Source organism: Xylaria bambusicola (genome assembly GCF_022495145.1).
Source record: "Xylaria bambusicola strain CBS 139988 unplaced genomic scaffold F5B22scaffold_76, whole genome shotgun sequence".
In the NCBI taxonomy this organism is placed as follows: Eukaryota; Fungi; Ascomycota; class Sordariomycetes; order Xylariales; family Xylariaceae; genus Xylaria; species Xylaria bambusicola.
The window spans coordinates 62961-86675 of record NW_025953629.1 but is presented as its reverse complement, the minus strand read 5'-3'; the positions used below and the strand labels follow the sequence as shown (position 1 = coordinate 86675).

General features: G+C 48.2%; 6 protein-coding genes across 6 annotated transcripts; 5 read left to right on the top strand and 1 right to left on the bottom strand.

Annotated features, from left to right (window-relative positions):
- Window positions 1-698: 698 nt before the first annotated feature.
- On the top strand, window positions 699-4468 carry F5B22DRAFT_651888 (uncharacterized protein; the record flags this gene model as incomplete). The annotated part of the gene is made up of 2 exons (XM_047979531.1): window positions 699-1160; window positions 1217-4468. 2 exons carry the CDS (start codon window positions 699-701, stop codon window positions 4466-4468), a joined length of 3714 nt encoding a protein of 1237 aa, XP_047825500.1.
- Window positions 4469-6583: 2115 nt separating this feature from the next.
- On the top strand, window positions 6584-8575 carry F5B22DRAFT_640025 (uncharacterized protein; the record flags this gene model as incomplete). Its single annotated transcript, XM_047977802.1, has 4 exons — window positions 6584-6785; window positions 6837-6967; window positions 7030-7296; window positions 7352-8575. 4 exons carry the CDS (start codon window positions 6584-6586, stop codon window positions 8573-8575), a joined length of 1824 nt encoding a protein of 607 aa, XP_047825499.1.
- A 904-nt stretch (window positions 8576-9479) lies between these two features.
- Window positions 9480-10431, top strand: F5B22DRAFT_651886 (uncharacterized protein; the record flags this gene model as incomplete). The annotated part of the gene is made up of 3 exons (XM_047979530.1): window positions 9480-9501; window positions 9620-9881; window positions 9942-10431. 3 exons carry the CDS (start codon window positions 9480-9482, stop codon window positions 10429-10431), a joined length of 774 nt encoding a protein of 257 aa, XP_047825498.1.
- Window positions 10432-11306: 875 nt separating this feature from the next.
- Window positions 11307-12258, bottom strand: F5B22DRAFT_651885 (uncharacterized protein; the record flags this gene model as incomplete). The annotated part of the gene is made up of 3 exons (XM_047979529.1): window positions 11307-11659; window positions 11755-12141; window positions 12201-12258. 3 exons carry the CDS (start codon window positions 12256-12258, stop codon window positions 11307-11309), a joined length of 798 nt encoding a protein of 265 aa, XP_047825497.1.
- Window positions 12259-17346: 5088 nt separating this feature from the next.
- Window positions 17347-19134, top strand: F5B22DRAFT_651884 (ammonium transporter; the record flags this gene model as incomplete). Its single annotated transcript, XM_047979528.1, has 5 exons — window positions 17347-17466; window positions 17532-17596; window positions 17655-18112; window positions 18206-18508; window positions 18557-19134. The coding sequence occupies 5 exons, from the start codon at window positions 17347-17349 to the stop codon at window positions 19132-19134; spliced, it is 1524 nt and encodes a 507-aa protein (XP_047825496.1).
- Window positions 19135-20286: 1152 nt separating this feature from the next.
- Window positions 20287-23687, top strand: F5B22DRAFT_530824 (uncharacterized protein). The gene has a single exon (XM_047972732.1). It carries the CDS (start codon window positions 20455-20457, stop codon window positions 23311-23313), a length of 2859 nt encoding a protein of 952 aa, XP_047825495.1. The 5' UTR covers window positions 20287-20454; the 3' UTR covers window positions 23314-23687.
- Window positions 23688-23715: the final 28 nt, after the last annotated feature.

Sequence of the window (23715 nt, the reverse complement as noted above, 5' to 3'; positions counted from 1 at the left end):
GGGGCTAAATAGCTTCCAGCGACTCGCCCTTGGCATGCCAGGGTATGAGAAAGGTGTGGCCTCGTGAGGAGAGACCATGGTTTAGTTTCGCTGGCGGACCAACGAGAACTGTGCCCACTCAGTCAACCCCACGCTTTCCTATCGAAGGGGCTTAATTGCTACGAGATGCGTGGTAGTGCGGATCAAACAGGCACCGGTATCGTCGATGGCTTCCTCATACCGATAAAACGTATAACTGCCTACCACGTAGTGTAATTAAAGATACCTAGTGTATACCTAGGTATGGACTGCAGTAGCAGGGCTTGAGGGTGCGTACAGTTTGCGTATTTTGGCCATGATGAGACTCGAAATGGGATGAATACCTCCTTGGAGAACTGTGGGCTCATCTAAAAATGGTGGCCTGAGGCGTCTGAGGCGGTTCGAAGGAAGCCCCGCCATGGACAAGAATGTCTATCGATAAGATAAAAGATAAAGCCATATCTTACCAGCCCATCGGGGTCCTGATAAGGTTTTTTTTGGCAGCGAGCTGGAACAGCTTCAATCCTAGCATTTACTGGTGACCCTTCAACCGCCTTCGGGACCGGGTATCTTGTTGAAACTTCATGCAAGCATAACTATTATTTTAACCCACCATCGCCTGCACCAGTAGTGCAAACTGAACTGCGTGGAGTGCCTAATCAATTTTCCCAGCCATTGCTATGGCGCGAAAACCAACTCGCACGAGCTGGGATCACCAGTACAACACATTGCGCCGCGAAGATCTCTTCCGGAACCCTCCCACCGACCATTCTGCCTATCCACTATTACAACAAGCTGTGAATCCTCATATCGAGTCTTTCGATGCTGTATTTGCCAATGATGGCCTGCTAGCTAGGGGCTTAGCGGATATAGGCACCAAAGTTTTCCTCGACGGCAACGACCGCACCCCTGTAGAATCAAGAAATAAACTTTCAATTAAATACAAAAGCATACATCTACAAAAATCCGCTCTACCGCCGACCAACAAATTCGCTGTCAAGAGGGAGATCCTACCGGCTGAATGCCGAGAACGACATGTCTCATACAGGGGCAAACTTTCGGCTACATTCGAATACAGAATAAACGATGGAGATGCAAAAGAATTCACGCGGGAGATTGGGGTGCTTCCAATCATGATCAAGGTATGCTACGGCTGATCTGCCTATGTGTAGCGAACATGCTAACATCGAATACCTAGTCCAGCCATTGCCACCTTAGAGGAAATAGTCCCGCACAACTGGTTGCGCGTAAAGAAGAGTCAGAAGAACTAGGGGGTTATTTTATCGTCAATGGAATAGAAAAGATCATACGTCTTTTACTTCTAAATAGGCGCAACTTCCCCTTGGCCATCAATCGCCCCAGCTTCACCAACCGTGGTCCTTCCTACACCCCTTTCGGCATTATCCTGAGGTCTGTGCGTCCCGATGAGACCTCTCAGACCAATGTTCTGCACTATCTCAATGATGGAAACGTTACGTTTCGTTTTTCATGGAGAAAAAATGAATACCTAGTGCCAGTCATGATGGTCTTGAAAGCGCTTATGGAGACCAATGATAGGGAAATATTTGAGGGACTGGTTGGGTCTCCCGAGTCAAAAGGTATTCAGAACACATTTCTTACAGACCGTGTCGAGCTGCTCTTGCGCACATATAAAACCTACGGCGTTTACACCATGGCTCAGACTCGATCGTACTTGGGAGAAAAGTTCCGACCTGTGTTAGGAGTGCCTGACGGATTATCAAACTACGAAGTCGGAACTGAATTCTTAAGGAGAATTGTCCTAGTCCACCTCGGAAATATCAACGTTACCGAAGAGCAAGACTCCGACAAGTTCCGTCTTCTCCTATTAATGATCAGAAAGCTTTACGCGCTTGTCGCTGGGGACTGTGCTGTTGACAATCCAGACGCTGTTCAAAATCAAGAAATCCTTCTAGGTGGGTTCTTATACGGTCAAATAATCAAGGAGCGTCTAGATGAGCTTATATCGAGTGGCCTGCGCTTGGGCTTACGAGAATATATGAGAAGATCGCCCTCAAATGACTTCAACTCTGATGCGTTTAGAAAGGACTTCCCTATCAAGATTTTCCAGAAAACCAACGAAAACGTTGGCAATGCTCTTGAATACTTCCTGTCAACTGGCAATCTGTCGAGTCCATCAGGTCTGGATCTCCAACAGGTATCCGGTTTCACCGTTGTCGCCGAGAAGCTCAATTTCCTTCGATTTATCAGCCACTTTCGAATGGTCCACAGAGGCAGTTTCTTCGCTCAATTAAAGACAACAACGGTTCGAAAGCTGTTGCCCGAATCCTGGGGCTTTCTTTGTCCCGTTCATACCCCTGATGGTTCTCCCTGCGGTCTCTTAAACCATCTTGCCCATAAGTGCAAGATTATGACTAACTCTGCCGATGCCACCTCTATTCCCCAGCTTGCTGCTGAGCTTGGTGTGGTTGATACATCCTCCGCTGCCACTGATGAAAGTGTTGTTGTCATGTTAAATGGCAGAATCTTGGGTTGGTGTAAACCATCGGAATCTCGACGAATAGCCGACACTTTCCGGTACTGGAAAGTAGAAGGGTCCCATGGAATACCCTTGGAGTTAGAGATTGGCCACGTTCCTTCATCTAACGGAGGCTCCTATCCTGGTATCTTCATGTCAGCAGAACCAGCTAGAATGGTGCGACCAACCAAATATCTTCCACTAGAAAAAGAAGATTTTGTTGGTACTTTGGAACAGCCCTACATGACTATTGCTTGTACCGAACAAGAGATTGTGTCAGGAGAGTCAACCCACGTTGAATTCGATCCCACAAACATTCTCTCAATTCTAGCCAACATGACCCCATTTTCCGACTTTAACCAATCGCCGAGAAATATGTACCAGTGTCAAATGGGTAAGCAGACAATGGGAACACCAGCAACGGCCTTGGCATATCGGACCGACAATAAGATGTACCGTCTTCAAACTGGCCAGACACCAGTTGTCCGATCCCCTCTTCACAACGCTTACGGGTTTGACAATTTCCCCAACGGAACCAATGCTGTAGTCGCAGTGATATCATACACTGGGTACGATATGGACGACGCTATGATTCTGAACAAGTCAGCGCATGAAAGAGGTTTCGGTCATGGAACTATCTACAAGACGAAGAAATACACAATTAAAGATGAAAGCCGAAGCAAGACAACCAAAAACATAGTTAAGCTTTTCGGGTTTGCCCCTGGTAGCACGGTGAAGGCTTGGACACAAACTATGCTTGATGGGGACGGCCTGCCACACGTAGGACGTGCTGTACAAGAAGGTGACGTTCTCTTCGCTTATCATACTGTCTCGGCAGATTACAGTGGGAATCTCGTGAACCGAGATGGGGTCACCAAGTATGAAAAATACAAGGACTCAGAACAGGGTTTTATTGAAGAGGTGCGAATTCTTGGAAGCGAATTAGGCAACGAACCAGCCCAGACCATCTCCATTAAATTTCGGATACCTCGATCGCCTATTATTGGCGATAAATTTTCTTCACGACACGGTCAGAAGGGTGTGTGCTCTCAGAAGTGGCCTGCTATCGACATGCCCTTCTCGGAGTCAGGTATTCAACCAGACATTATCATCAATCCTCACGCCTTTCCGTCTCGTATGACAATCGGCATGTTCGTTGAGTCGCTTGCCGGTAAGGCTGGAGCTCTCCACGGTCTCGCTCAAGACTCGACACCTTTCCGATTCGATGAGGAGAACCCTGCCGCAGATTACTTCGGCCATCAGCTGATGAAGGCTGGGTATAATTATCATGGCAACGAGCCAATGTATTCTGGTATCACGGGTCAAGAACTAGCGGCAGATATCTACATCGGCGTCGTCTACTATCAACGATTGCGACACATGGTAAACGACAAGTACCAAGTGAGAACCACAGGTCCTGTCGTACCGACCACAGGCCAGCCGATCAAAGGTAGAAAGCGAGGAGGTGGTATTCGTGTTGGTGAGATGGAGCGAGATGCTCTACTAGCTCACGGTACCGCATTCCTCTTACAAGATCGTCTTCTTAACTGCTCCGACTACACGCCCACATGGGTCTGTCGAAAGTGTGGTTCGTTCCTGTCTGTACAGCCTACGGTCACACCTTTTGGTGGGAAGAAGAAAGTAGTGAGTACAGTGCGTTGTCGCAACTGTGCGAGACGCCTAGACCAAATACCGGACGTCGAAGTGATGAAACTCAAAGGCGAAATATGGGAGGACGGACAGGGTATTCAATGGGTTGGGGGTGAAGAAACCACGAAGGTAGCAGTGCCGGGCGCTTTAAAGTATCTCGACGTAGAGCTAGCGGCCATGGGGGTGAAGCTCAAGTACCGGGTCGATCCCAAGGATGCCATACGAAAAGGACGCTTGATTCAGAAAACGCCGGAAAGCGTTGGTCTCAACAACAAGAGTTTGCCAGTCTTGGCGGCAGCTTAGACGTCCAGAAAGTAAAAAGGGTTAAAACGGGGTCTTGTATTTATCCATGGCGCTACTGGTGCATTTGCGCTCAACTGGAGTTTTTGAGGAGTCTCCATGTATTTCATACAATGTTTGTATAAACCAAAATGAAATGAGGAATCAGATCTGGTACGGCCGAACCCACGCTGAGGAACGCTGTACCGTGCCACAATATCAGAAACCGAGACTCAAATTATGCACAAAGTCAGACATGTACTCTGTCAGGTCGATATCACTTGAATGTATGTACCCGAGCGACCGGTCGGCTGGTGGCAAATTGACGATATACGAGTGGTATTACCTTGACTGGAGCTACGACATCCCGCAAATCTACGTGGATCGATATGCAGGGTGCCGTGACCCGGATAGGAACTGGACAAATCGCTTTTTAGGTAGCTACATGCCAGTCCTGCCTCATTTTACACGCTTCCGTGTTTGTCTCCCTTACACTGCAAGCGGAGTTTTTTTAGAACTGAAGCCAAAACTCATAGGCCGAGCTGCGTTTTATCCAAGCGGGCAGCGGGTAGGGCAGAGTGCTTCCACGATAGCTAATCTCGCCTCCCTATTCCCAACTTGAACCATCGTACGGTAGTGAGACTGTATCTGGGCGTGGCGACTTACACTGCACCTGCGGGTACCTACTTCACCACCTAACTATCTTCTGTAGGCGCTCGACGATCTTACACCCCCCATGTCATAGCACAGAGAGGTAATCTTTGGCGATGAGTATCTTCAAGTACGTATCATCATGGGCACATAGTGGCATGTCGCGGGTATCTACGATACCTACATATGTGACTATGTTAGTTTGGTGTAGGTAAGGATATACAAGCTTGAAGGCCAGGCCGTGACGTCCTGTGGACGTGGAACTACAAAGTTGGATGATTCGTCATCCATTCATTCATTCATTCCTCATTCGCTCACTCACCCCCTCGCTCGCGCCTTCCTGCAATTACAACTTCGGTAGTAGTAGCCGAACACCCGGGTCAAGCTGTCAGGTACCTGTTCAGATTGACCTATCGTACCTTGCACCATCTATATGTATCCGTTCACGATACATGCAGGGAAGTGTTATACTACCTAACTATATGTACCTGTCAGGTATTACTTACATTCGTACCCAGGTAAGTACATATGTAAGTAGGAGTTGCACTTGCTTTGGACAGTACAAACACAATATCGTTAGATGTAGCTAAGGTAGTAAGTAAGTAGATAAGGCAGGCACCTTCGCTAGGTGCCCAGGTAGGTAGGTAGCACCTATAGACGTCCATATTGGTCAAGAACTGGTTGCTTTACGATCAACTGAACACCATCATGTGCTCTTCCTTCGCCTTCGCCCTCACCTTGCACGGCTCGCCTCCCTGCAAATGTAGCATAGTAAGATGCTACCCGCCGTTGATTTCTTTCCCCGTTGGCCGTTCTTTTCAGACATACATAAGTGCCTGCTTCGTTACCTGCCACTGTCTGCCTACCTACTTAATATGTCCCTGTCGTCATCCAAGATTTGTCCGAAGGTCTGCGGCCACCGCTCCTCAATTTACTTATTACTGACTCAGTCTCATTTAATTCATTTTATCCTTCAAGATATCTCTCACCTAGCGCCGTGCCATTTCTGTCTCTGTGCGAGTCTAACGTTAGACACTTGTGCATATTCTAGGTTCGGGTTGCGCCTTAAACCTCGATATCATCTCACACCCACTCCTTGTCACTTATCTCGGCCACATATCCTCTGAGCAAATTTGATGGGCGGCCATTTCTTCGCACTTGGTTGCGAATGCGGATTCAACACAGCGCGTTGTGGAATACTTCGAGATTGGGTGGTTCAAGCAACTGATTCATCTTCAAACCGAGCTCGCACGTAAAGCTCCCGCTTTCACCGTCACTTGTACGCCCTAGTCCCAGACAGTTCCCGTTTCTTTCGTCTTCTCATACCGCAACATCTGACCTCTACGTGACTCAATTAGCCGCTCCATTAGTTGGTTGTGTAAGCTCACTATGATGTCTATCTGCGCCCTTGTCTTTTTAGTTTCCTTCTTCCTGCCCTATGGCCTCGCCAATAGCCACAACGACAAGGGGTATGACTATGGTCGCCACATGAACCTTCGCATCAGCAAAAGGGATTTTGGCCAATCGTCAATCGTGTCAAGTCTCCCTCTTGTTGACGGAAAGCCACAGCCGAGATTGGAGATTCGAGAACTGCAAAAGAACCATGATCAATGGAACCTTTACCTCCTGGCCCTGAGCTGGATGCAATACACATCGCAGGATTCTCCCTTTTCATGGTACCAAATTGCCGGTATGTTGAACACTCATCCGATGTTGAATTCATCATGCTTACCTAGGGCAGGTATTCATGGGGCACCCGGCCTGACCTGGGGGGATGTCGCTCCACTGCCAGGAAATGATAATATCGGCTATTGCCATCATGTCTCCATCCTATTTCCTACGTGGCATCGACCTTACCTTGTCCTGTACGAGGTAAGCACATTCGAGTAGAAATTCTTCCCTAGGGAACAGTACTGATTGATGGCAAATTATAGCAAACATTGTACAACATTATCCAGTTCATCGCCTCTCTATGGCCGCCCGAGGACATTGACAGAGTCCAGGACGCTGCTAGAAGTTTCAGGATTCCTTACTGGGACTGGGCTGTTGCACCGCCGCCCGGAGAAAGCGTACTTCCCCTCAGCATTGGGGGTTCCTCGGCTGTTAATGTAACTGGCCCTAATGGGATCCAAAGTATCTCGAACCCTCTTTTTAGTTTCACATTCAAGCCATTTAATGGATCTATATTTGCAGATTCACCTGTAAGTCCCTCTCATGGTCGATCGCAAGAAACGATGATAATAACCAGCAATCTAGTACAATAAGTGGAATGAAACAAAACGCGCGCCGCATCCTAACACTGATCCCAACGCCATCTCCAACAACTCTTTTGTGGCCTCTTCACTCGATAATCACCTCCCATCATATCAGCAACGCCTGTACAATCTGTTCGCAAACTATCCAAACTACTCTCATTTCAGCAATGAAGGATGGATGAACGAGAGCAACAACGGAACCTTTGACTCAATTGAATCGCTCCATGATTCTGTTCACACAATCGGAGGTGGTGGGTGGGGTCATCTGGCCATCATTGCATACTCTGCATTCGATCCTTTATTTTTCCTACATCATGCAAACGTCGACAGAATCTTCGCCATATGGCAGGTTATCAATAACGATTCATATGTGATTCCCACAGAAGCCGTCTATGCAACCCACACGGAGAATCAAGGTGCTATGGAGGATATTCATAGCCCTCTGAAACCTTTCTTTCTCAACGATACTTCGTTTTGGACGTCAGACATGGTCAGAGACCTCGAGACCTTCGGTTACACGTATGCCGAAGTTGCCAACAAGACGCGGGAGCAGGTCATAGCCACAATTAACCGCATGTATACAGACTACAGCCCGGCGACCATTGGTATCAGAGGCAACCAGCACTCAGCTGCTCATTCTAATGAATTAATTAATGATCAAGCACAAGATACGACCCAACAACCCCACGGCGCAAGGGGTATGGCTTGGCAACACAAGTCGGCAGGTCGTTTCCCAACACATGCCGTTTTTAAAGTCAACGCCGAGGGCAAGTCTTATCGCGAATGGGTCGCAAATATAAAGGTCAAAAAACATGCATTAAAGGGGTCGTTCTTGATCCACCTCTTCTTCGGAGATGTCCCAGATGATGCCTCTTCATGGCAACATCTAGATAATCTCATTGGTTCCCTGGGAGTGTTTGCAGATCATGGCCAGTCAACAAAGGCACATCAAGGAACAGTAACGGGAACTATTCCGTTGACATCAGCACTCATGCGCATGGCTATTGAGAGACATATATCAAGCCTGGACCCAGAGGACGCTGAACCATTCCTGAGATCTGCTCTACAGCTAAGGATCTCTCAAGCGGACGGAACTTCCGTTAACGCCAGCGAAGTCGCGGGGCTTACCATCAGTATTGTTAGCTCAATGGTCGCAGTTCCAGTTACGGAGGGTCAGCTCCCAGAATGGGGAGAAGTTGAGTCGAATTTTGATCTTGTCGTATAATACTTGGCTGCTGTCACTTTCATCAACATTGCCCATTGGCACTACAAGGGAAAACTTAGAACTGGCTTTAGGGTTTATCTGGCTTTTGATTTCATGTCCATATCAGGAGCTCAATATTGAGTAACTCCTCTAAGAATGACCTCTACTCTTTCATAATGAACCTAATCAGAGTGTATTACAGGCCCATACCATGATATCTTTTGTCTGTGGTGCCATGTAATAGTCATGATGGCAGCCTCTTAAGAGGACAAGACGTGTTCCACAACTTCTGCCGCCCGTTGTAGTTTAAAAGATGCATTTGTATTTTTGTCCCAGATGGTCGGGACTTGTGAGCCAAGCCTCCAATGCAGTTGACTTTCCGAATCAGACACTCACTTGTGACCAATAACATGAACTGGGGCTCATAATGTCAAGATTAAAGCTACCTTTGAGGTAGTTGATATAGGAGACACCATGATTCACTTGCATTCTATTGATGAGTGCATAGGGGCAGTCCGGTATACTGTCTCCTTGTGAACGTAATAAGGTAACCAAATTTGCAGAAGACTTCTTTCACAGCTGTAGCAACCCTTTAGTGAGGTTTACTTCCTGCAAGTAATTCACAGAACCTCCTAGTATCATGATACACATACATATTAGGACCTGAACAGTAGTCCTGTGCCTGAGGTACCCAATATGTACCTTTCTGAATGCCTTGGGGATTTGGCGCCTCAGTGAACCCCGTGGCTCTAGGTTTGCTCAGCGGTTGCTACAGCTCTAAGGCATTATTTTTTGTTCCTAGGTATTTTAATTCACATTCCATGAATATCTGAACATGTTCCAGGAAATAATATCCTCTGTTATGCCTACACACAAATGTGTGCAACCTTGATAAATTCCCTTCATGAGCACAGCACACATCACCATGGCTCCACATCAGCGCCCAGGTTTGTCAAGCCATTCATGTTCAGATCACTTATTGATGGTTTTTAACATCGATATATATTCCCTTCTGATCGGCATATTACTCTGCTTTTTTTGAAACATGCTAATATGCGTATATAGAAAGTTGGCTTGTCCCTTTGCTCGATTTAGCTCCTCTGCACTATCTTAATGAGTTCCGCAAGTTGCATGGACTTGGCCCGTCTAGGAACCTCATAAGTAGCATAATCACTGAGACAGAAGTGGACAAGGAAACTCAACTAGAGAACAACAGCCCAGCCTATCACGGGAACAAGACCCTTCGCCGCAACATCTGCGCCGACATCTCTCAAGAGCAAAGTTGTCGCTTATGGATCATGGGTCTCCCGCCTACATGTACTGTGCAGTTAGTCGTCTGTCTTTCTTTACTTGATATCGTGATTACTGACGCTAGGGCCACAAACAGTCAACTCCTCAGCTGCATCCGCGGCATCGGCCCCATCTTCGCATGCCATCTCACACCGCCCAGGGTAGACGGGACCAAGATCTGGGAGACATCCGCCGCCTCCCTGACCTTCTTCACAGCGGATGCCGCCAACAAGTTCCTCGCGCGCCACATCGCGGATCCCTTCACCGTCGGTGGATTCAAGACGAAGGTGGTGAAACACATGATCAAGACCAAGGGTGTGAGTGTCAATGGCCGGTCCCGTGTCTTGCGCATCGTGGGAGATCCGGATATTGTCCAGCCTGAGCTTCTCTATTGCGTTATTACAGAGGACTGGGGCGTGAACTTTGATACGGATTATATCCATTTCAACCCCGGCACAACGAACGAGATCATCTGGGCTTTTGGGAGCTTCAGGGCGCAGGCTCATATCATCTGCGTGAGCATTAATACGGTCTTTGAGGGACGCGCTCAGGCTATTTATATTGCCGATCCATGTATCCAGGGATGAGAGGCTTGATGGAGAGTGGAGGGGGAGGTTTTCGTATGTTGTGACTAGATGATAATCATGTTCTACTGTGTCACGATCCGAGGGCTACAGATAAAGAGACTCGCTGTATAGTTAGCCCTAGCCTAGCCACAAAGGCCTCAGTACCTTTGTGCAACTACAACCATCATACAGTCACAAGGTGGTTGCATTTTTCACATACTGAGCAATTGCATAGCCTCTTTCACTTATTGATAGCCATGTCCCTTAGCTATAAGAAGTGCATTCGATGCAGATTCCTTTGTTCAGCGATACCGATGAGTGCACTTTGCATGGCTTGAATCACCAACACCTGAAGAGATCTACAAATTCTGCGCTTTAATAATAGGGAACGAAGCAATCAAGGAATAAAAAGCATCGAATTTACCATAAAGCTGGTGAAGAGGTAACACGCGCAGCCTTCACCTCCCTCCTTAGGGCTATCTCAATCCAAATATATGGTACAAAATTCCGAAGCAACTATTGCATAACCCTTCTGGCTACCCTATTTCAATAGTTTCGCATTCACAGCAACATGCTATCAAAGACTTCCCAATATCAGCAACTCGATGCTGTCTGCAAAAGTAATTACTAACCCCAACTAAGTGATTTTAAGATACCATAATAACTCCGTTTATCCCTAATGCATTCAAAGCATCCAGAACATCTACCCGGCCGGTCTATCCCCGCTAGGCATATATAAATAAGCATGCACCTTTCCATGCTGCCGCGTGAGCGAGCGCCGATCTAGCCGATAATCAGTATTAGGGAAGATCAACAAACAAGAAAACAGCACATTCCCAGATCTAAAATCCAATGAAACTCCAAACGCATATCAAATCAATACCTGGGCCTTCCCCCTATTCCTGGGGCGAGCGAGTCTCGGGTGAACGAGCCAAGTCGGCGGAAATGTTCCCGCTACTGTGGCGCAGGACTCGCTTGTGCAGAACCTCGAGGTAGAGTCTCCTCTGATGCTTGGCCTGCAATGCTTCGCGGGCCTGGCGCAGGTCTGCTGCGTCGTCGTCGTCGTGGCTGCCGTGCAAGACCCAGCGCATCACGTCTTTTTGTTCATAGTAGTTGTCGACGGCTGAGGGATGGTGGTCGTAGATGGCGCTGCTCATTAGGTTCTTGGAGGGGCCGAGACCGAGACGGCGGCGATATGCGTTCAATTTTGATAGATTGTTGAGGTCGGTGATAGGGACTTGGAGCGTTACTGGTTTGTGAGGTTAGATAGATGTATTTGTTCCTTTAGGGCAAGGTGAACTCGTGAAAGGGGTGGCGTTCGGATGGAGGGTGTGGTCAACTTACTCTGTGGAACCTGTTCCAGCTGGCGGCGCCGTTCATATTCCTCATGGTCGTACTTTCTGTAAGGACCTACCTCTGCCTGCTGGTTGTAGCTGGGCCCAGGAACGCTCCTGGCAGCACCCTGATAGTACTGCTCATTTCTCTGGAGGTACTGCCACATGGTTGACTTCACTTGAGGCGTGTTTTCTCCCCCCCAGACATACTCTGCATGGGAGTACGCCACTTCACGCTGGGGTTGGGGATATTCATAGGTCTTGTTCACATGGCCGTCTTGAACACCCCCCCTCTTTTTGAGAGGTTGCTGCCATATGACCGAGCGTATTTTGGGCCTGGCGGGCCGTGGCTTCTTGACAATGGTCACCGAGTGTTGGTTTTCTAAGTCCCGGATGGCTGATGTTAGCATGTTAGCGTACTGTATCTTGTAGGAAGAGGAGAAGCTATCAACGAACCTTGGACAGACAACTGTGTGCATGGAGCAGTAGCAAATCGATTTCCACCCTCAGGCATCTTGGCAATTATGTCAAGCAAGCTTGCTCTACTGTTCGAGGATTGATGGCTGTGATGATAGGCAATAAGAAGCAGGTGAAGTAAGATGAAGCCTTGGTCGATGGCCTGAAGGATCTCCCTACGGTGATATATAGATAATTATATAAGTCCAAAGGAAGCTGTCTACTTGTAGTGCTGTGCTGCGGTATGGGTTAGGAGACCTGGCTATCTGGTAGCCAGATGATGCTCAATGAACAGAATGTATGAGAGGCATTACTCCTCAATGACAAGTATAATCGAAATAGTTTTTGGTCTAGGTAGTGTCAGTGGAAAGGCCCTCTCTTAGTTTCGTAATTATATATCAATAATCCGGGCTCATAGCGTTGCAGAACACTGGTTAAAGTTCTTCCTATTCAACATTCTTTAACCTTGTCACCATAGCAAAAAGTGTATCCCACTCTATTGTCGCTTCATGGTTCTCAATGTTCACTGTTACCGGTGCACTGGTCGACTCCATTATCTGAATGGACTCAATGGCAGTAGCGTGCTGCACGGACGTAGGCCATGGACATTGGTGAACATCTCATTGCTCGAGCCTCTTTTTGACAATACTAATTATTTTATTTAATGAGATACTGGAGCGTCTCTAATTTCATGCCTGCGCAGCAACATACAATTGACAATGAAAGTTTTACCTTTCTTCACCTATGTTGCTCAATCTAGTTTGCACACCAAGATTACCAAGGCTCGGCCCATTGTATGCTGTCTTTAATCTTGGTCTTCTTGGAACGTTTTGTGGCAAAACCTGCAGGAATCTAAGGCTATTTGCAGATTGTGAGTAAAAACTGGTGCACCAGGTACTGATCTACCTAGTAGTACTGCTATATATACTAGCACAGATGAACATTTATGAAGCTCACAGTTCTGGGGGGGAAAAAAGAACCGCTGTAAGAAAGACATTTGATACGATTTATTTGATGCTTTATTAAGACATGACGCAGCAGGCTGGAAACGTAGCAGGTGGGAAAAACTACCGGTTATTCATAAATCATGCTTAGTAGACTTAATTTGAAGCATGGATTTGACTTCCGATAAATATGTATCGTACTAGAGTGGAAGTATATAACCATTTCTCTTAGGTAAGCCTTGTGAGGCCAGTACAAGTGCTCTACATGTTGAGTATTAGGATGAGTGTGGCGAGGGAATTGGCGCAGAAGGTTATTTTCTTAACGCCACAAACCTAAGGAAGTAGAAAAGTCGACTGGGGAGAGTTTTGCTGCGTCGTACAAGAAAGCCGGCTTGTTATAGTGCATGATTCCTGAATTTCGCAGAAACTGTTTGTGTATCACACATTCTATCACATAAATAGCAATATATCACATTTGCGATGGCATCTTGTGACGTCCGAGTTTTGAAGTGCGCCGCCTCATGCATGCTAGAAGAACCCCCTCCAGGAAGGGCCTTTCCGCGTAGGAATTGGGAGGCGTCTGCAGGGGAGGCTGTGCTGATATTCCAACCCCTGAAACGCTGACCGAGACGGCCGCGATGCATACTGATGTAACCATACCGAAAACTCTGCTGAGAACACGATTGCTAGGAAGAATAGGCGATAACCGCCTGTTGGGAGGATTGACTCCCATGCGGCCGTGTTGTGTTGTAGTACCGGTAGTATGTGGGCTGTCATATTGAGAGTTGCGCGTCAAAGACAGCGTCGAATAGGGTTTCAAACCGGCACAATCAGAGTTGGTCTGATGGTCCCCAAGCCTGTGCTGACACTTTAATGTAAATCCAACAGTTAATCTAGTATTGTGCACCGTAAAGGTATATTTCTTGGAGACGTGGTGGGCGCGTTGCATATTCTACGATTTACGAGGCTCAACAAGTTGACGATGGTATGTCTACATGTAGTTTACATTTAGGCGATCAGGTATTGGGGAGATATGTAGGAGTTCTAGCCACTTCTTCGTTGGGCTGTTCTACCTAGGATACACATGCCGTTGGATAGTTCTTCACTGCCACCTGAATGCCGTAATCGATTACTTTGTGGTTCGCCATGTTACAGGGCGATGAATGGTCCCGATTGAGGGTTGCGGTGGGCGGGCTAGGGTATTCGTTTTCGCCATTCTTCATGAATCGCTCCTAGTAATGGAATATGCATGTCAGCTTCGGTAGATTCTAGTGGCTCTAGTATGCAGCAACGTTTTGGCCGCAATTGATCCTTGCGTGCGAAGGACTTTTTTTTTTATTTTTTTTTTAAAGCGAATGGGAGAACTAGATGGGCTGCGAGACTGGGCAGTATTTAGTTCAAATAGTGTTGAGACGGTCTCACCACGGCACATCATAGAGTGGTGATTCGTTCCTTTTTTGAACAGGTTTGGCCGAGCCATGATTGACCGACAGGCCAATAATTAATTCATTGAGAAGCTTCGATAAACAGTTCCCAGGCTCGCCAGGGTGGGTTGTAGTGTAGCTACTGTAATTGAATTGATGGCAAAGGTTGAGGTACGAAGGAAGCTGGGAGGTGCATATCGCATAGCGAAAAGCTACGATAGCATGCTAAACGAGGCCGTTGAAGATAAACTTGCTGGCGATGGATATTGCGTGGCTTGCTGTTGTGCTTCCATGCTTTTTACATGCCCTGGATAATCGCGGAGATCATCTGCCGTCTCGAGTGTCCCCCGTTGACGCCCGTCGACGCCCCTTGAGGCAGCGGCGGTTTTCTCCTCCCCCACGCGGTCGAGAGATGATCCTGGAGTGCTGCGCTAGGTGGCATGTGGCTGGAACGGTTTACGTTACCGAGACTGTGGGCTGGAATGGCGCGACTTTATTTAGCATCAACAGTCGAGCGATGCGCTAGAGGCAATACTTTCGCTTTCTTAATAATATAGATGACAGATATGATTTATTTATTTACTTATTTTCTGATATCGAAATACTGCTAGCATGTACTTACATTCTAGGCAAAGACACTTCAATTTCTCATTGCCTTCAAATGCCAACTTTGGCGGATGATTGGCCTGGTCATACGAGGCTTGTCCCTACTTACAATAGGGGGCTCGTAGGCAGAAGACTTTTGGTGTTTGATGGACAGGAAGAAAGGGCTGATTCAGCTAACTCTATCTTGGGGTTGCATTGCATGGGAAAGAAGAGCGGCGCTGGAAAGAGAACACGCGATTGAAGCATGTCGTGTGGGTGGTATTCATTGGCATCCTCATGGGTTAGATACCCACCAAGATAGAGATATCTTGGATTCATTGCACACCCCTCTCGGGTTGATAAAGATCAGCTTGGTACTATGTAAGTAGTTACCTACATAAGTACCTAAGGTAGGTAAGTAAGTATGTAGCTGCCTTGCTTGCGTCTGTCTGTGCCCTGTGTCTTTTGTACCGCACCACACCCAACACTGTACTAGTACGCTAGAGGTAGCGTCCACTTTTACCCTATCAGCCTAGCACGGTCTGCACGAGCGATCTGGATTAGCGAATTTTACTGGACTTGGCTCTATTTGCACAGACTTGTACTAGCAGTTGACTGTACGTAGAAGTTGGCTCCATCAGTTCAGCGGCGACTTCCGACTATCAGTCTACGACATGCCTGGCTTACAGTATTGTGTTCCGGATATATAGAAAATTGAACATCCCTTTAGTGAGAATGAGAGGGTGATAGTCAATTTTCATCTCGGTGTTATTGAGAGGGTTTGATTCAATATTAAATGATGTGTGGATTGCATTCCGGAACACAACGGTGAATGCCTTGACATATAAGCACAGTATGTAGTGTAGCTTTTGTACTGTATATTACCATGCTCGGCAGGTAACTAAGGCAGGTGGATAAGCGTAGATAATGCAGGTCCGTATCGGGAACCCCCACACAGAGCACACACCATCACGGGCTTACCTTAGCGTGACCAGAGCGCGACCAACCAACCAACCAACCATCATCAATCATCAGGTTCATCATCACTGATTATTCCCAGACCAAGCATTCGTCTGCTCCAACATATCAGACACCATACTGTAGTACAGTAGTCGGCTGCTATTCGCCCTACGGCTTATCCAAAGAGGTCTGTCTGCTACCGATTCCAGTAGTATCCCCACGCCCCCGTCAGATCCTTTAGCTCGGGCACTTCATGTAGGTATCTCCACGAACGCCACCCGTGCTCGAAGGGAAAGCTTCGAAAAACGCTAAGACTACAACACTACTACTAGGCAATCCTGCCTAGCATGCTATACTGTAGGTAGCAGATAGCTGACTTTCTGATATGTCATACGTTTTCCTAATCAACTCTATCCTGCTGTTGGTTTGTCTGTCGTCCTCTTTCGGCCCAATACCCGTGCCCTTGCCCTCGTTTGGGAAGTATGGACGAGGTAGAAGTAGAAGGCTATTGGATCCGCTGAGCCAGGTAGCCGTCGGAGTCCAGGGGAAGCGACCGGTGTGTGTCGACTATGTGTGTCGACTGAGTGCTGAGCATTCGATGCAACAGGGCCGAGTGCTGAATGCGCAATGTGACGGTAGGTGGTGAGGAGGAATGACGCTCACCGCATTGCACTGCCATTGGTACATTCGCATTATTACTTACCATGTACCTACCTACTTACAGTAGACCTCCTTCTAGAACAAGGAGTGTAAACGTCGTGCCGATGCGACGCTGACCAGAACCCGGTACAGTCTTTTCTGCCCATCATGTTGGCATAATCGACCTAACTTTGCAGGAGGCGTTGGCGCAGAGACCACCTGAGTGGTACCACAGTGGACGCCTTGCCGCTATCTGCGGAGAGCGACTGTGATCAGGTTGCTTTTGTCGGCGCCTCGGATGCATCCCATTCCCCTGCTATTGGTGGTGAGACACTGCGTAGGTAGTCTAATAGCAAATTCCTTGGCATCTTGGTCGTTCTCATTTTATCTCCTCTGCCCCTCTGCCTAATCAGATCTCCCGCTTCTCGACTTCAACCATTTTGTACCTGCCGGCGTCCTTCGCCCTACCTACATATTCGGAATAGCCCTTCAAAGTCGGTGTTACAACAAGTCCAGGTCGAAGCCGCAAAAACCATCGGATATCGCCCCTCACCAAGTGTACCTAACAGGAGCCTCACACGGCCTGTCGCCAACATGGTCGTGGTGGACGGTGTTGACCTGGATGGCCTAAACTACATTCCCAAATTTCCATACAATGGCTCCATTCCGACGGGAGGTGACTCGTTGAACGAGGATCTCAATATCTTTTACGAGGTAATTGATCTCTGGAATACTTGGGTCGTGGAGGAAAGCAGCTAATCGGTGGACTCTTCCATCAGAGCGGCGATATAGCATGGATGATCACGTCGACGGCTTTGGTGTTGCTTATGATTCCTGGTGTTGGGTAGGCCTCTCGCGCATAGATATACCTCCTTGTAAAGCGTAGCTGACAGGCATTCAAGTTTCTTCTACTCGGGGCTTGCCCGTCGCAAGTCTGCCTTATCTCTGATATGGCTTTCCGTCATGGCTACAGCTGTTACTACGTTCCAATGGTTCTTCTGGGGTTACTCCTTGACCTTCTCGCACCATGCCAGCTCGTATATCGGTGACCTCTCGAACTTCGGCATGAAGGACGTACTCGCGCATCCTTCTGTGGGCTCTTCTAGACTTCCCGATCTTCTATTTGCCGTCTACCAAGGCATGTTCTCGGCGATCACGGTAGCTCTCGCCACAGGCGCCGTAGCGGAAAGAGGGCGGATGCTTCCTTGCATCGTCTTTATGTTGATATGGGCGACCATCATCTATGACCCTATCGCGTGTTGGACTTGGAATCCGGCTGGGTGGTCGAACAAGCTAGGTGGCCTAGACTTTGCTGGAGGTACACCGGTACATATCGCTTCCGGATCGGCAGCGCTCGCATGTTAGTGATTCTCACAAATACCCAGGCCTAACCGCTCCCCTCTTCCTGCTAGGTACGCTTTAGTGAAGGCCATGCTGATATCGGGCCATTTAGATTCGATGATGCTTGGCAAACGACGCGGCCACGGAACCCATGAGCTGAATTTCCGCCCACACAACGTCACTCATATTGTTATTGGGACCGTCTTTCTATGGGTTGGTTGGTTTGGCTTCAATGCTGGTAGCGCATTCTCGGCGAATATGAGAGCAGTCATGGCCGCATGGGTGACCAACTTATCAGCGTGCGTTGGTGGTATCACTTGGTGTGTCCTTGACTATCGACTAGAACGCAAGTGGTCTACAGTCGGCTTCTGCTCAGGGGTTGTTGCTGGTCTCGTGGCCATCACACCAGGCTCAGGTAAGATTCCTCAGGTTCAAACCAGCAAATGGAACTAATAGAGGATAGGCTTTGTCCCCTCGTGGGCTGCAGTTCCATTCGGAGTGCTTGGAGCGTGCTTCGCCAACTACGCTACGAAACTCAAGTTTTTACTTCGAATTGATGATTCGCTAGACATATTTGCTGTTCACGCTGTCGGCGGTTTCGTGGGAAACATTCTTACTGCCTTCTTCGCTGCCGACTATATTGCACACCTAGATGGCGTGACAGTCATTCCGGGCGGCTGGCTGAATCAGAACTGGATACAACTAGCATATCAATTAGCAGACTCGGTGGCTGGAGGTGTATATTCTTTTGGCGGCACCTGTATCATTCTTTTCATCATCAACTTGATTCCGGGCCTCAAGATTCGCGCCTCCGAAGAAGCCGAAATCCTTGGTATCGACGACGCGGAGATTGGAGAATTCGCGTATGATTACGTCGAGTTGACGAGAGAAGTACTGACTGAGGTGGAGAACGACGATGTTCATAGTCGGTTCTCGGTGGAGGGCAACCCGACTTTTGACCCCCGCGAGAAGAATAGCATCCCTTTGATAGATGCTAGGGTATTCTCGAGTCAGTCGTCTCAAGCTCCTCATGCGCAATAATTGTATGCCATGGGGCTGCATGAGTCAAAATAAGTGTACGATATTGGGGGCTTAAAACCGGTGCTGGCGGCTGAATTGAATTTCGTCTCTTGGATTCGACACGGTATATTTTATTTCTTGCACCCCAGTAATGACAAGTAGTTGATAGATAGAGTGGCTTTCACGGCTAGAAGTCTTGTACTTATCTTACCCAAACTAGCGTTTACGATCTTATTTGTGATACCATCACTGAGCAGAGTCTCTTATGTAGCACTTACCGATTATAGACAGGATTATAATTGGGAATGATGGTGCAGTTCTTGGTTTCATTAATGAAGACGGCTGTTATCGGATTGTGGTATGCTAGTGAAGATAGAAGGATGTGATTGAGACTACCCTGTATGCTTAATGCTTCTTCAATGTGTGAACCTCCATAGATGGGGTATTGGACCTAACCTCTTGAGGCTGTAGAAGCTTGAAATAGTCGACATTTGCCGCGGAAGAAAGATGGCAATTCTTGTCACCACTAAGCAGCAATCCTTTGCAGATGATTAGCAATATGTAAATTATCTCTGGCTGTATAGAAGAACGCGTTCAACGAGAGCGCAAGGATGACTGCTCGGAATGTTCAGAGGACAGGCAGCTGACCATTGCAATCACGGCTCTTCTCTTGTTTCTACTTCATCGGAGTGGAGATCCTGTGGTCACGAGATACGCCATACTACCGAACTCTGGTACCCCACTCCAAGCAGTACGCCCAACACTGCCACCGAGCAGGTGACTCAGCTATGCAGAAGATAACATAGAAGCTATAATGTCTTGCATGCAGCTACCACTACTACCTAGACGGCTCGAATTCACCATTGGCTAGGCTGCTCGTAGCATCGCCCGCCTTCATATCCTCGCTTAAACATCTGAGGCCAATAGAGAGAAACAAGCGTGCAGTTCGCAGAGAAATGGCACCCAATGACGTAAAATCGAAGATGCGGCCGTGTCGCTGAGCCCGAATGTTGAGGCTGAGAACAGTTGGGTACTTTGGTGGCTGCGGGGAGAGTGTATGTATGGAGGTATACTGGATATGGCTTGCACAGCCTGGAAGAAACGAATATTGGTAGATGGAGTAGTGTACAGATAAATACAATTGGCAAGCACCATTCCCCTGAGATCAGGTAAGTTTTCTGATATTCTCGCCCCTTACGCGATTTCTGTTCACTTACCTATCGTAGCTTCTCTACAAACCTCGTGTTTCTGTCTGGTTCCCTACCTAGGTACCTATCAAAGCTTGTCTACAGCCTTGTCCATCTGTCCTTCGGCGTCTTGCTGTCTAGAGTACTCGGACTGATGCTGGACCGACTTCAGATTGCTGGGACTGTAGGGACATGGGTTGCTGTGCTATTGACCTTCATTACCCTCACTGCCATAATCGGACCATGGCTGCTACTGCGTCAGGCGTACAATGAGCGGAACCGGGCGCTGAACGCGGTTCAAGATAGCAATCAGGATTTTGTCACCAAGGGAGTCGGCTTCAGCAAGTCGATCCGATTTTTCAGGAAGACCAAAGTGCCGAGCCTTGCACCAAATTTCGACTCTTGGTCGCATGACATCCCGCTGAAGATCCCGGCCACCAATGAGTGCTGGACAGCGAAATACCCCGACCCAACAACGTGCCGAACTGGTTGGGCTGTTTTCTGCCGACTGCTCGAAGCATATAGTGCTTCCCAGGTAGACGATGCCAAAGTCGGGACGTCTCCTCATCACGGTTGGTGGCCCTTCACTCTCGGACGAGCGACATCCCCGCCTCAAGCCACTGGAAATCCGGTAGTGCTTCCAGGCGGTGGAAGTCTCGTTTTCAAGAAAAGCTACACTTTCCTCCCAGTTAGTAGATACTGGATCCTTGTCATCGGCTTGTTGGGGAGGTATGCCCGCCGGGAAGATAAGGGCAAGGCTCAGATGTCTGCTTCTCTCCGACGGGATCTCAACGAAGAGCGTGCATACGTGGAACAAAACGATATAAACGATATCGAAACCGCACTCTCCAAATCCGACACTGTAGGCTTTGACTTTGCCGCCAAGGTAAATCAACAAAACCTATTCACTAGATTCAAGTCTAGGAAACGCAGTGCGTCAGCAGACAGCAGCGCCTCGAGCATATCGCGCGTCACTGATGTCTCTGTACCGCCCGTCATGGCAACACCTGGCGTATCCACGCTCTGTGGTATCACAGGAGAGTTCTGCAGAGTTAAGTCGGATGATACCCCGTCCGACACATTGATGTTCACGCCGCATAATTTTTACGAGATGGGTCTGCTGACCCTACCCATAACGGAGCCGGTATCCATATCAACGCTGTTCTGGTTAGCCAATGGCTTCATCCCCGTGTTCTCTGACACTGATGGCAAGCGGATCGCCCGTGTGATTTGCTTGGAAGACCCTGCCGGGTATTCCTATGAGGAAAGGCATAGTTTTAGACGTCGTCGACCTAGGCTAGGTCTGGCTGCATTGGCTGTATCTGGTCTGGATACAGAGAGGACCCGCGCGCCTTACGTAGCACGGCGGTGGTATGACGAGGACCAGTACTCAAACGACGAGTCCACTGATCGTTACAGCGATTTCGACGTTGGTATCAATGAGCAGAATAGTTATGATGCTAGAGAACGAGATATCATTCCTCCCGAAACCACCAACGACAATGTTCCTCTAAACAAGCCAGATATAGATATCATTGGCATTACAGAATCGGAGTGGGTACCCATACCCGATGATTACATTGTTGTTGAGGACAAGCCCGAAAAGGGGATACAGGTTGACTCTCACTCCACCGAGAACAATGGCTTCGTTGATGAACAGATCCGGGATTACCCGCCCGGAAGTATCGAAGCAGATGGAATACACACCCCTAAGCCCGACGAAACTCAGAGTTCGGACGTCACTGGGCGGGAACTTGTGCTCTATACAGGTGGTACTGAAAGTCAAGATCATCAGGAGATATCAGGATCGTTCGAACAGGTAGAGGAGAATGATGAAAGCTACCGCTCATTCAGATCTAGATCCAGATCCAGATCCAGATCCATGTCACCCTATCGAGAGAGATCGCGGCGGAGCTCTAGGTCACGGAGTAGATCTCGACCATTCCGTGGAATTTTGAAGTCTAGAGCTGTACCACGGGCTAGGTATCGGAGCAGATCTCCAATTCTTAGTAGGCCTCGAGTTTGGCATAGGTCTCCGCCAAGGTTTAGAAGTCCACCCCCCGTCACACGCAAGATAACACTATGTCGAGCGACGGACTGTCCAAAGTCACTGAATCTAGCTATGGAAGCCCTGCAGATACAGTTCACTTCCATCGACTCTATGACTGTGTCAAGTGAATCCCCAACAAATACTGGGACATATAGTCGATTCGATCCCTTTTGCGCTGAGGCCCCCGACTCTACTACCCCGCGCGATGATGATGCCTCGAACACCGAAATTGGAGATGGTCAAGAATGGATCTCCTTGCCATCTCCCACCGATAATTCGGAATATTATATCTCTCGAGTGGATGTACAAACAATGGTGCTAGCCATGCTCGACATCCCCTGGGATCCGCGGGGCTACCTAATCGGCTGCCCTTCTCAAACGTCTCTCTGGCGCATGTACATGGAGCGCATGTCCACCCAGACGGAGACAGCGCTCGAAGCGTTCAGACAACTACCATGGGTTCAAGACCCCGCGATCAAGAAGCGCTTCGAGGAGCATTCCTGGCTCGAAAAGAACCCGCGCGCCTCGCAGCCGGACACGGCGAGACTGGTCGACCTGGACCGATTCCTTACCGCCATCATGCGCGAGAAAAAGCTCCAGTACAGGGCAATAGCGCTGGGACTTTTCACAGACGAAGACGCGCATTCACTTGTGTCCTCTTTGCTCTACGAATACGACCCGGATATCTTGATTTACGACGGCTCTCGGTTGGTGGTTGATCGGGAAACGTGCAAATGGAGCGCGAAACACGGCAGGACGAGCGCCGAGTGTATATTCATACCTGAGTCGCTTGTCAGGTACGATGGCAATGATGAGGTCAAGGAAGATGCCATCCTGGATGAAGATGTAGTGTTGGTATCCCTGTGGGCATGTGTGAGGGCGGAGCTGTGGTTGGGTTCTCTGAACGGGGACGACTTGATGGATGTCGTGAGGGGTCTGAAGCGGACTGTGCATTTGATCTAAGGCGCGGATGACTCGTTTTGCCGACGATTTCTGTTTTCTTCGGTCTTGGATTTCAACTTGATACCTATCTGTTTACCTACCAACTTATTTAGATTATAACTTTGGCTAGATAGAATTTCTAATACAATTCATCTACTAGACTACTACCTACCTGCGAAAGATAGTGGAATATGAGGGCGAAGTTGCCTAGATTGGATTAGTGTTTCTGTAGGGAGTGATAGAAATGGCCTGAGAGATCTCTGCTCATCACGGTTATTCTATTAGTATAATTATTTCATCGTCTCTCCGAAGCAGATAATGACCAAAGGACAATTGTTGCGATCAATGTTTGGAATCTTACACCACTTGCCTGATTTGCTACCTACCTAGGTACTTAGATTACAGGTGGTTGCACTGCTAAGT

What these genes read in the sequence shown, in the direction of transcription:
- F5B22DRAFT_530824 (XM_047972732.1), top strand. Translation starts at nt 20,455, where the DNA reads ATGCTGGACCGACTTCAGATTGCTGGGACTGTAGGGACATGGGTTGCT.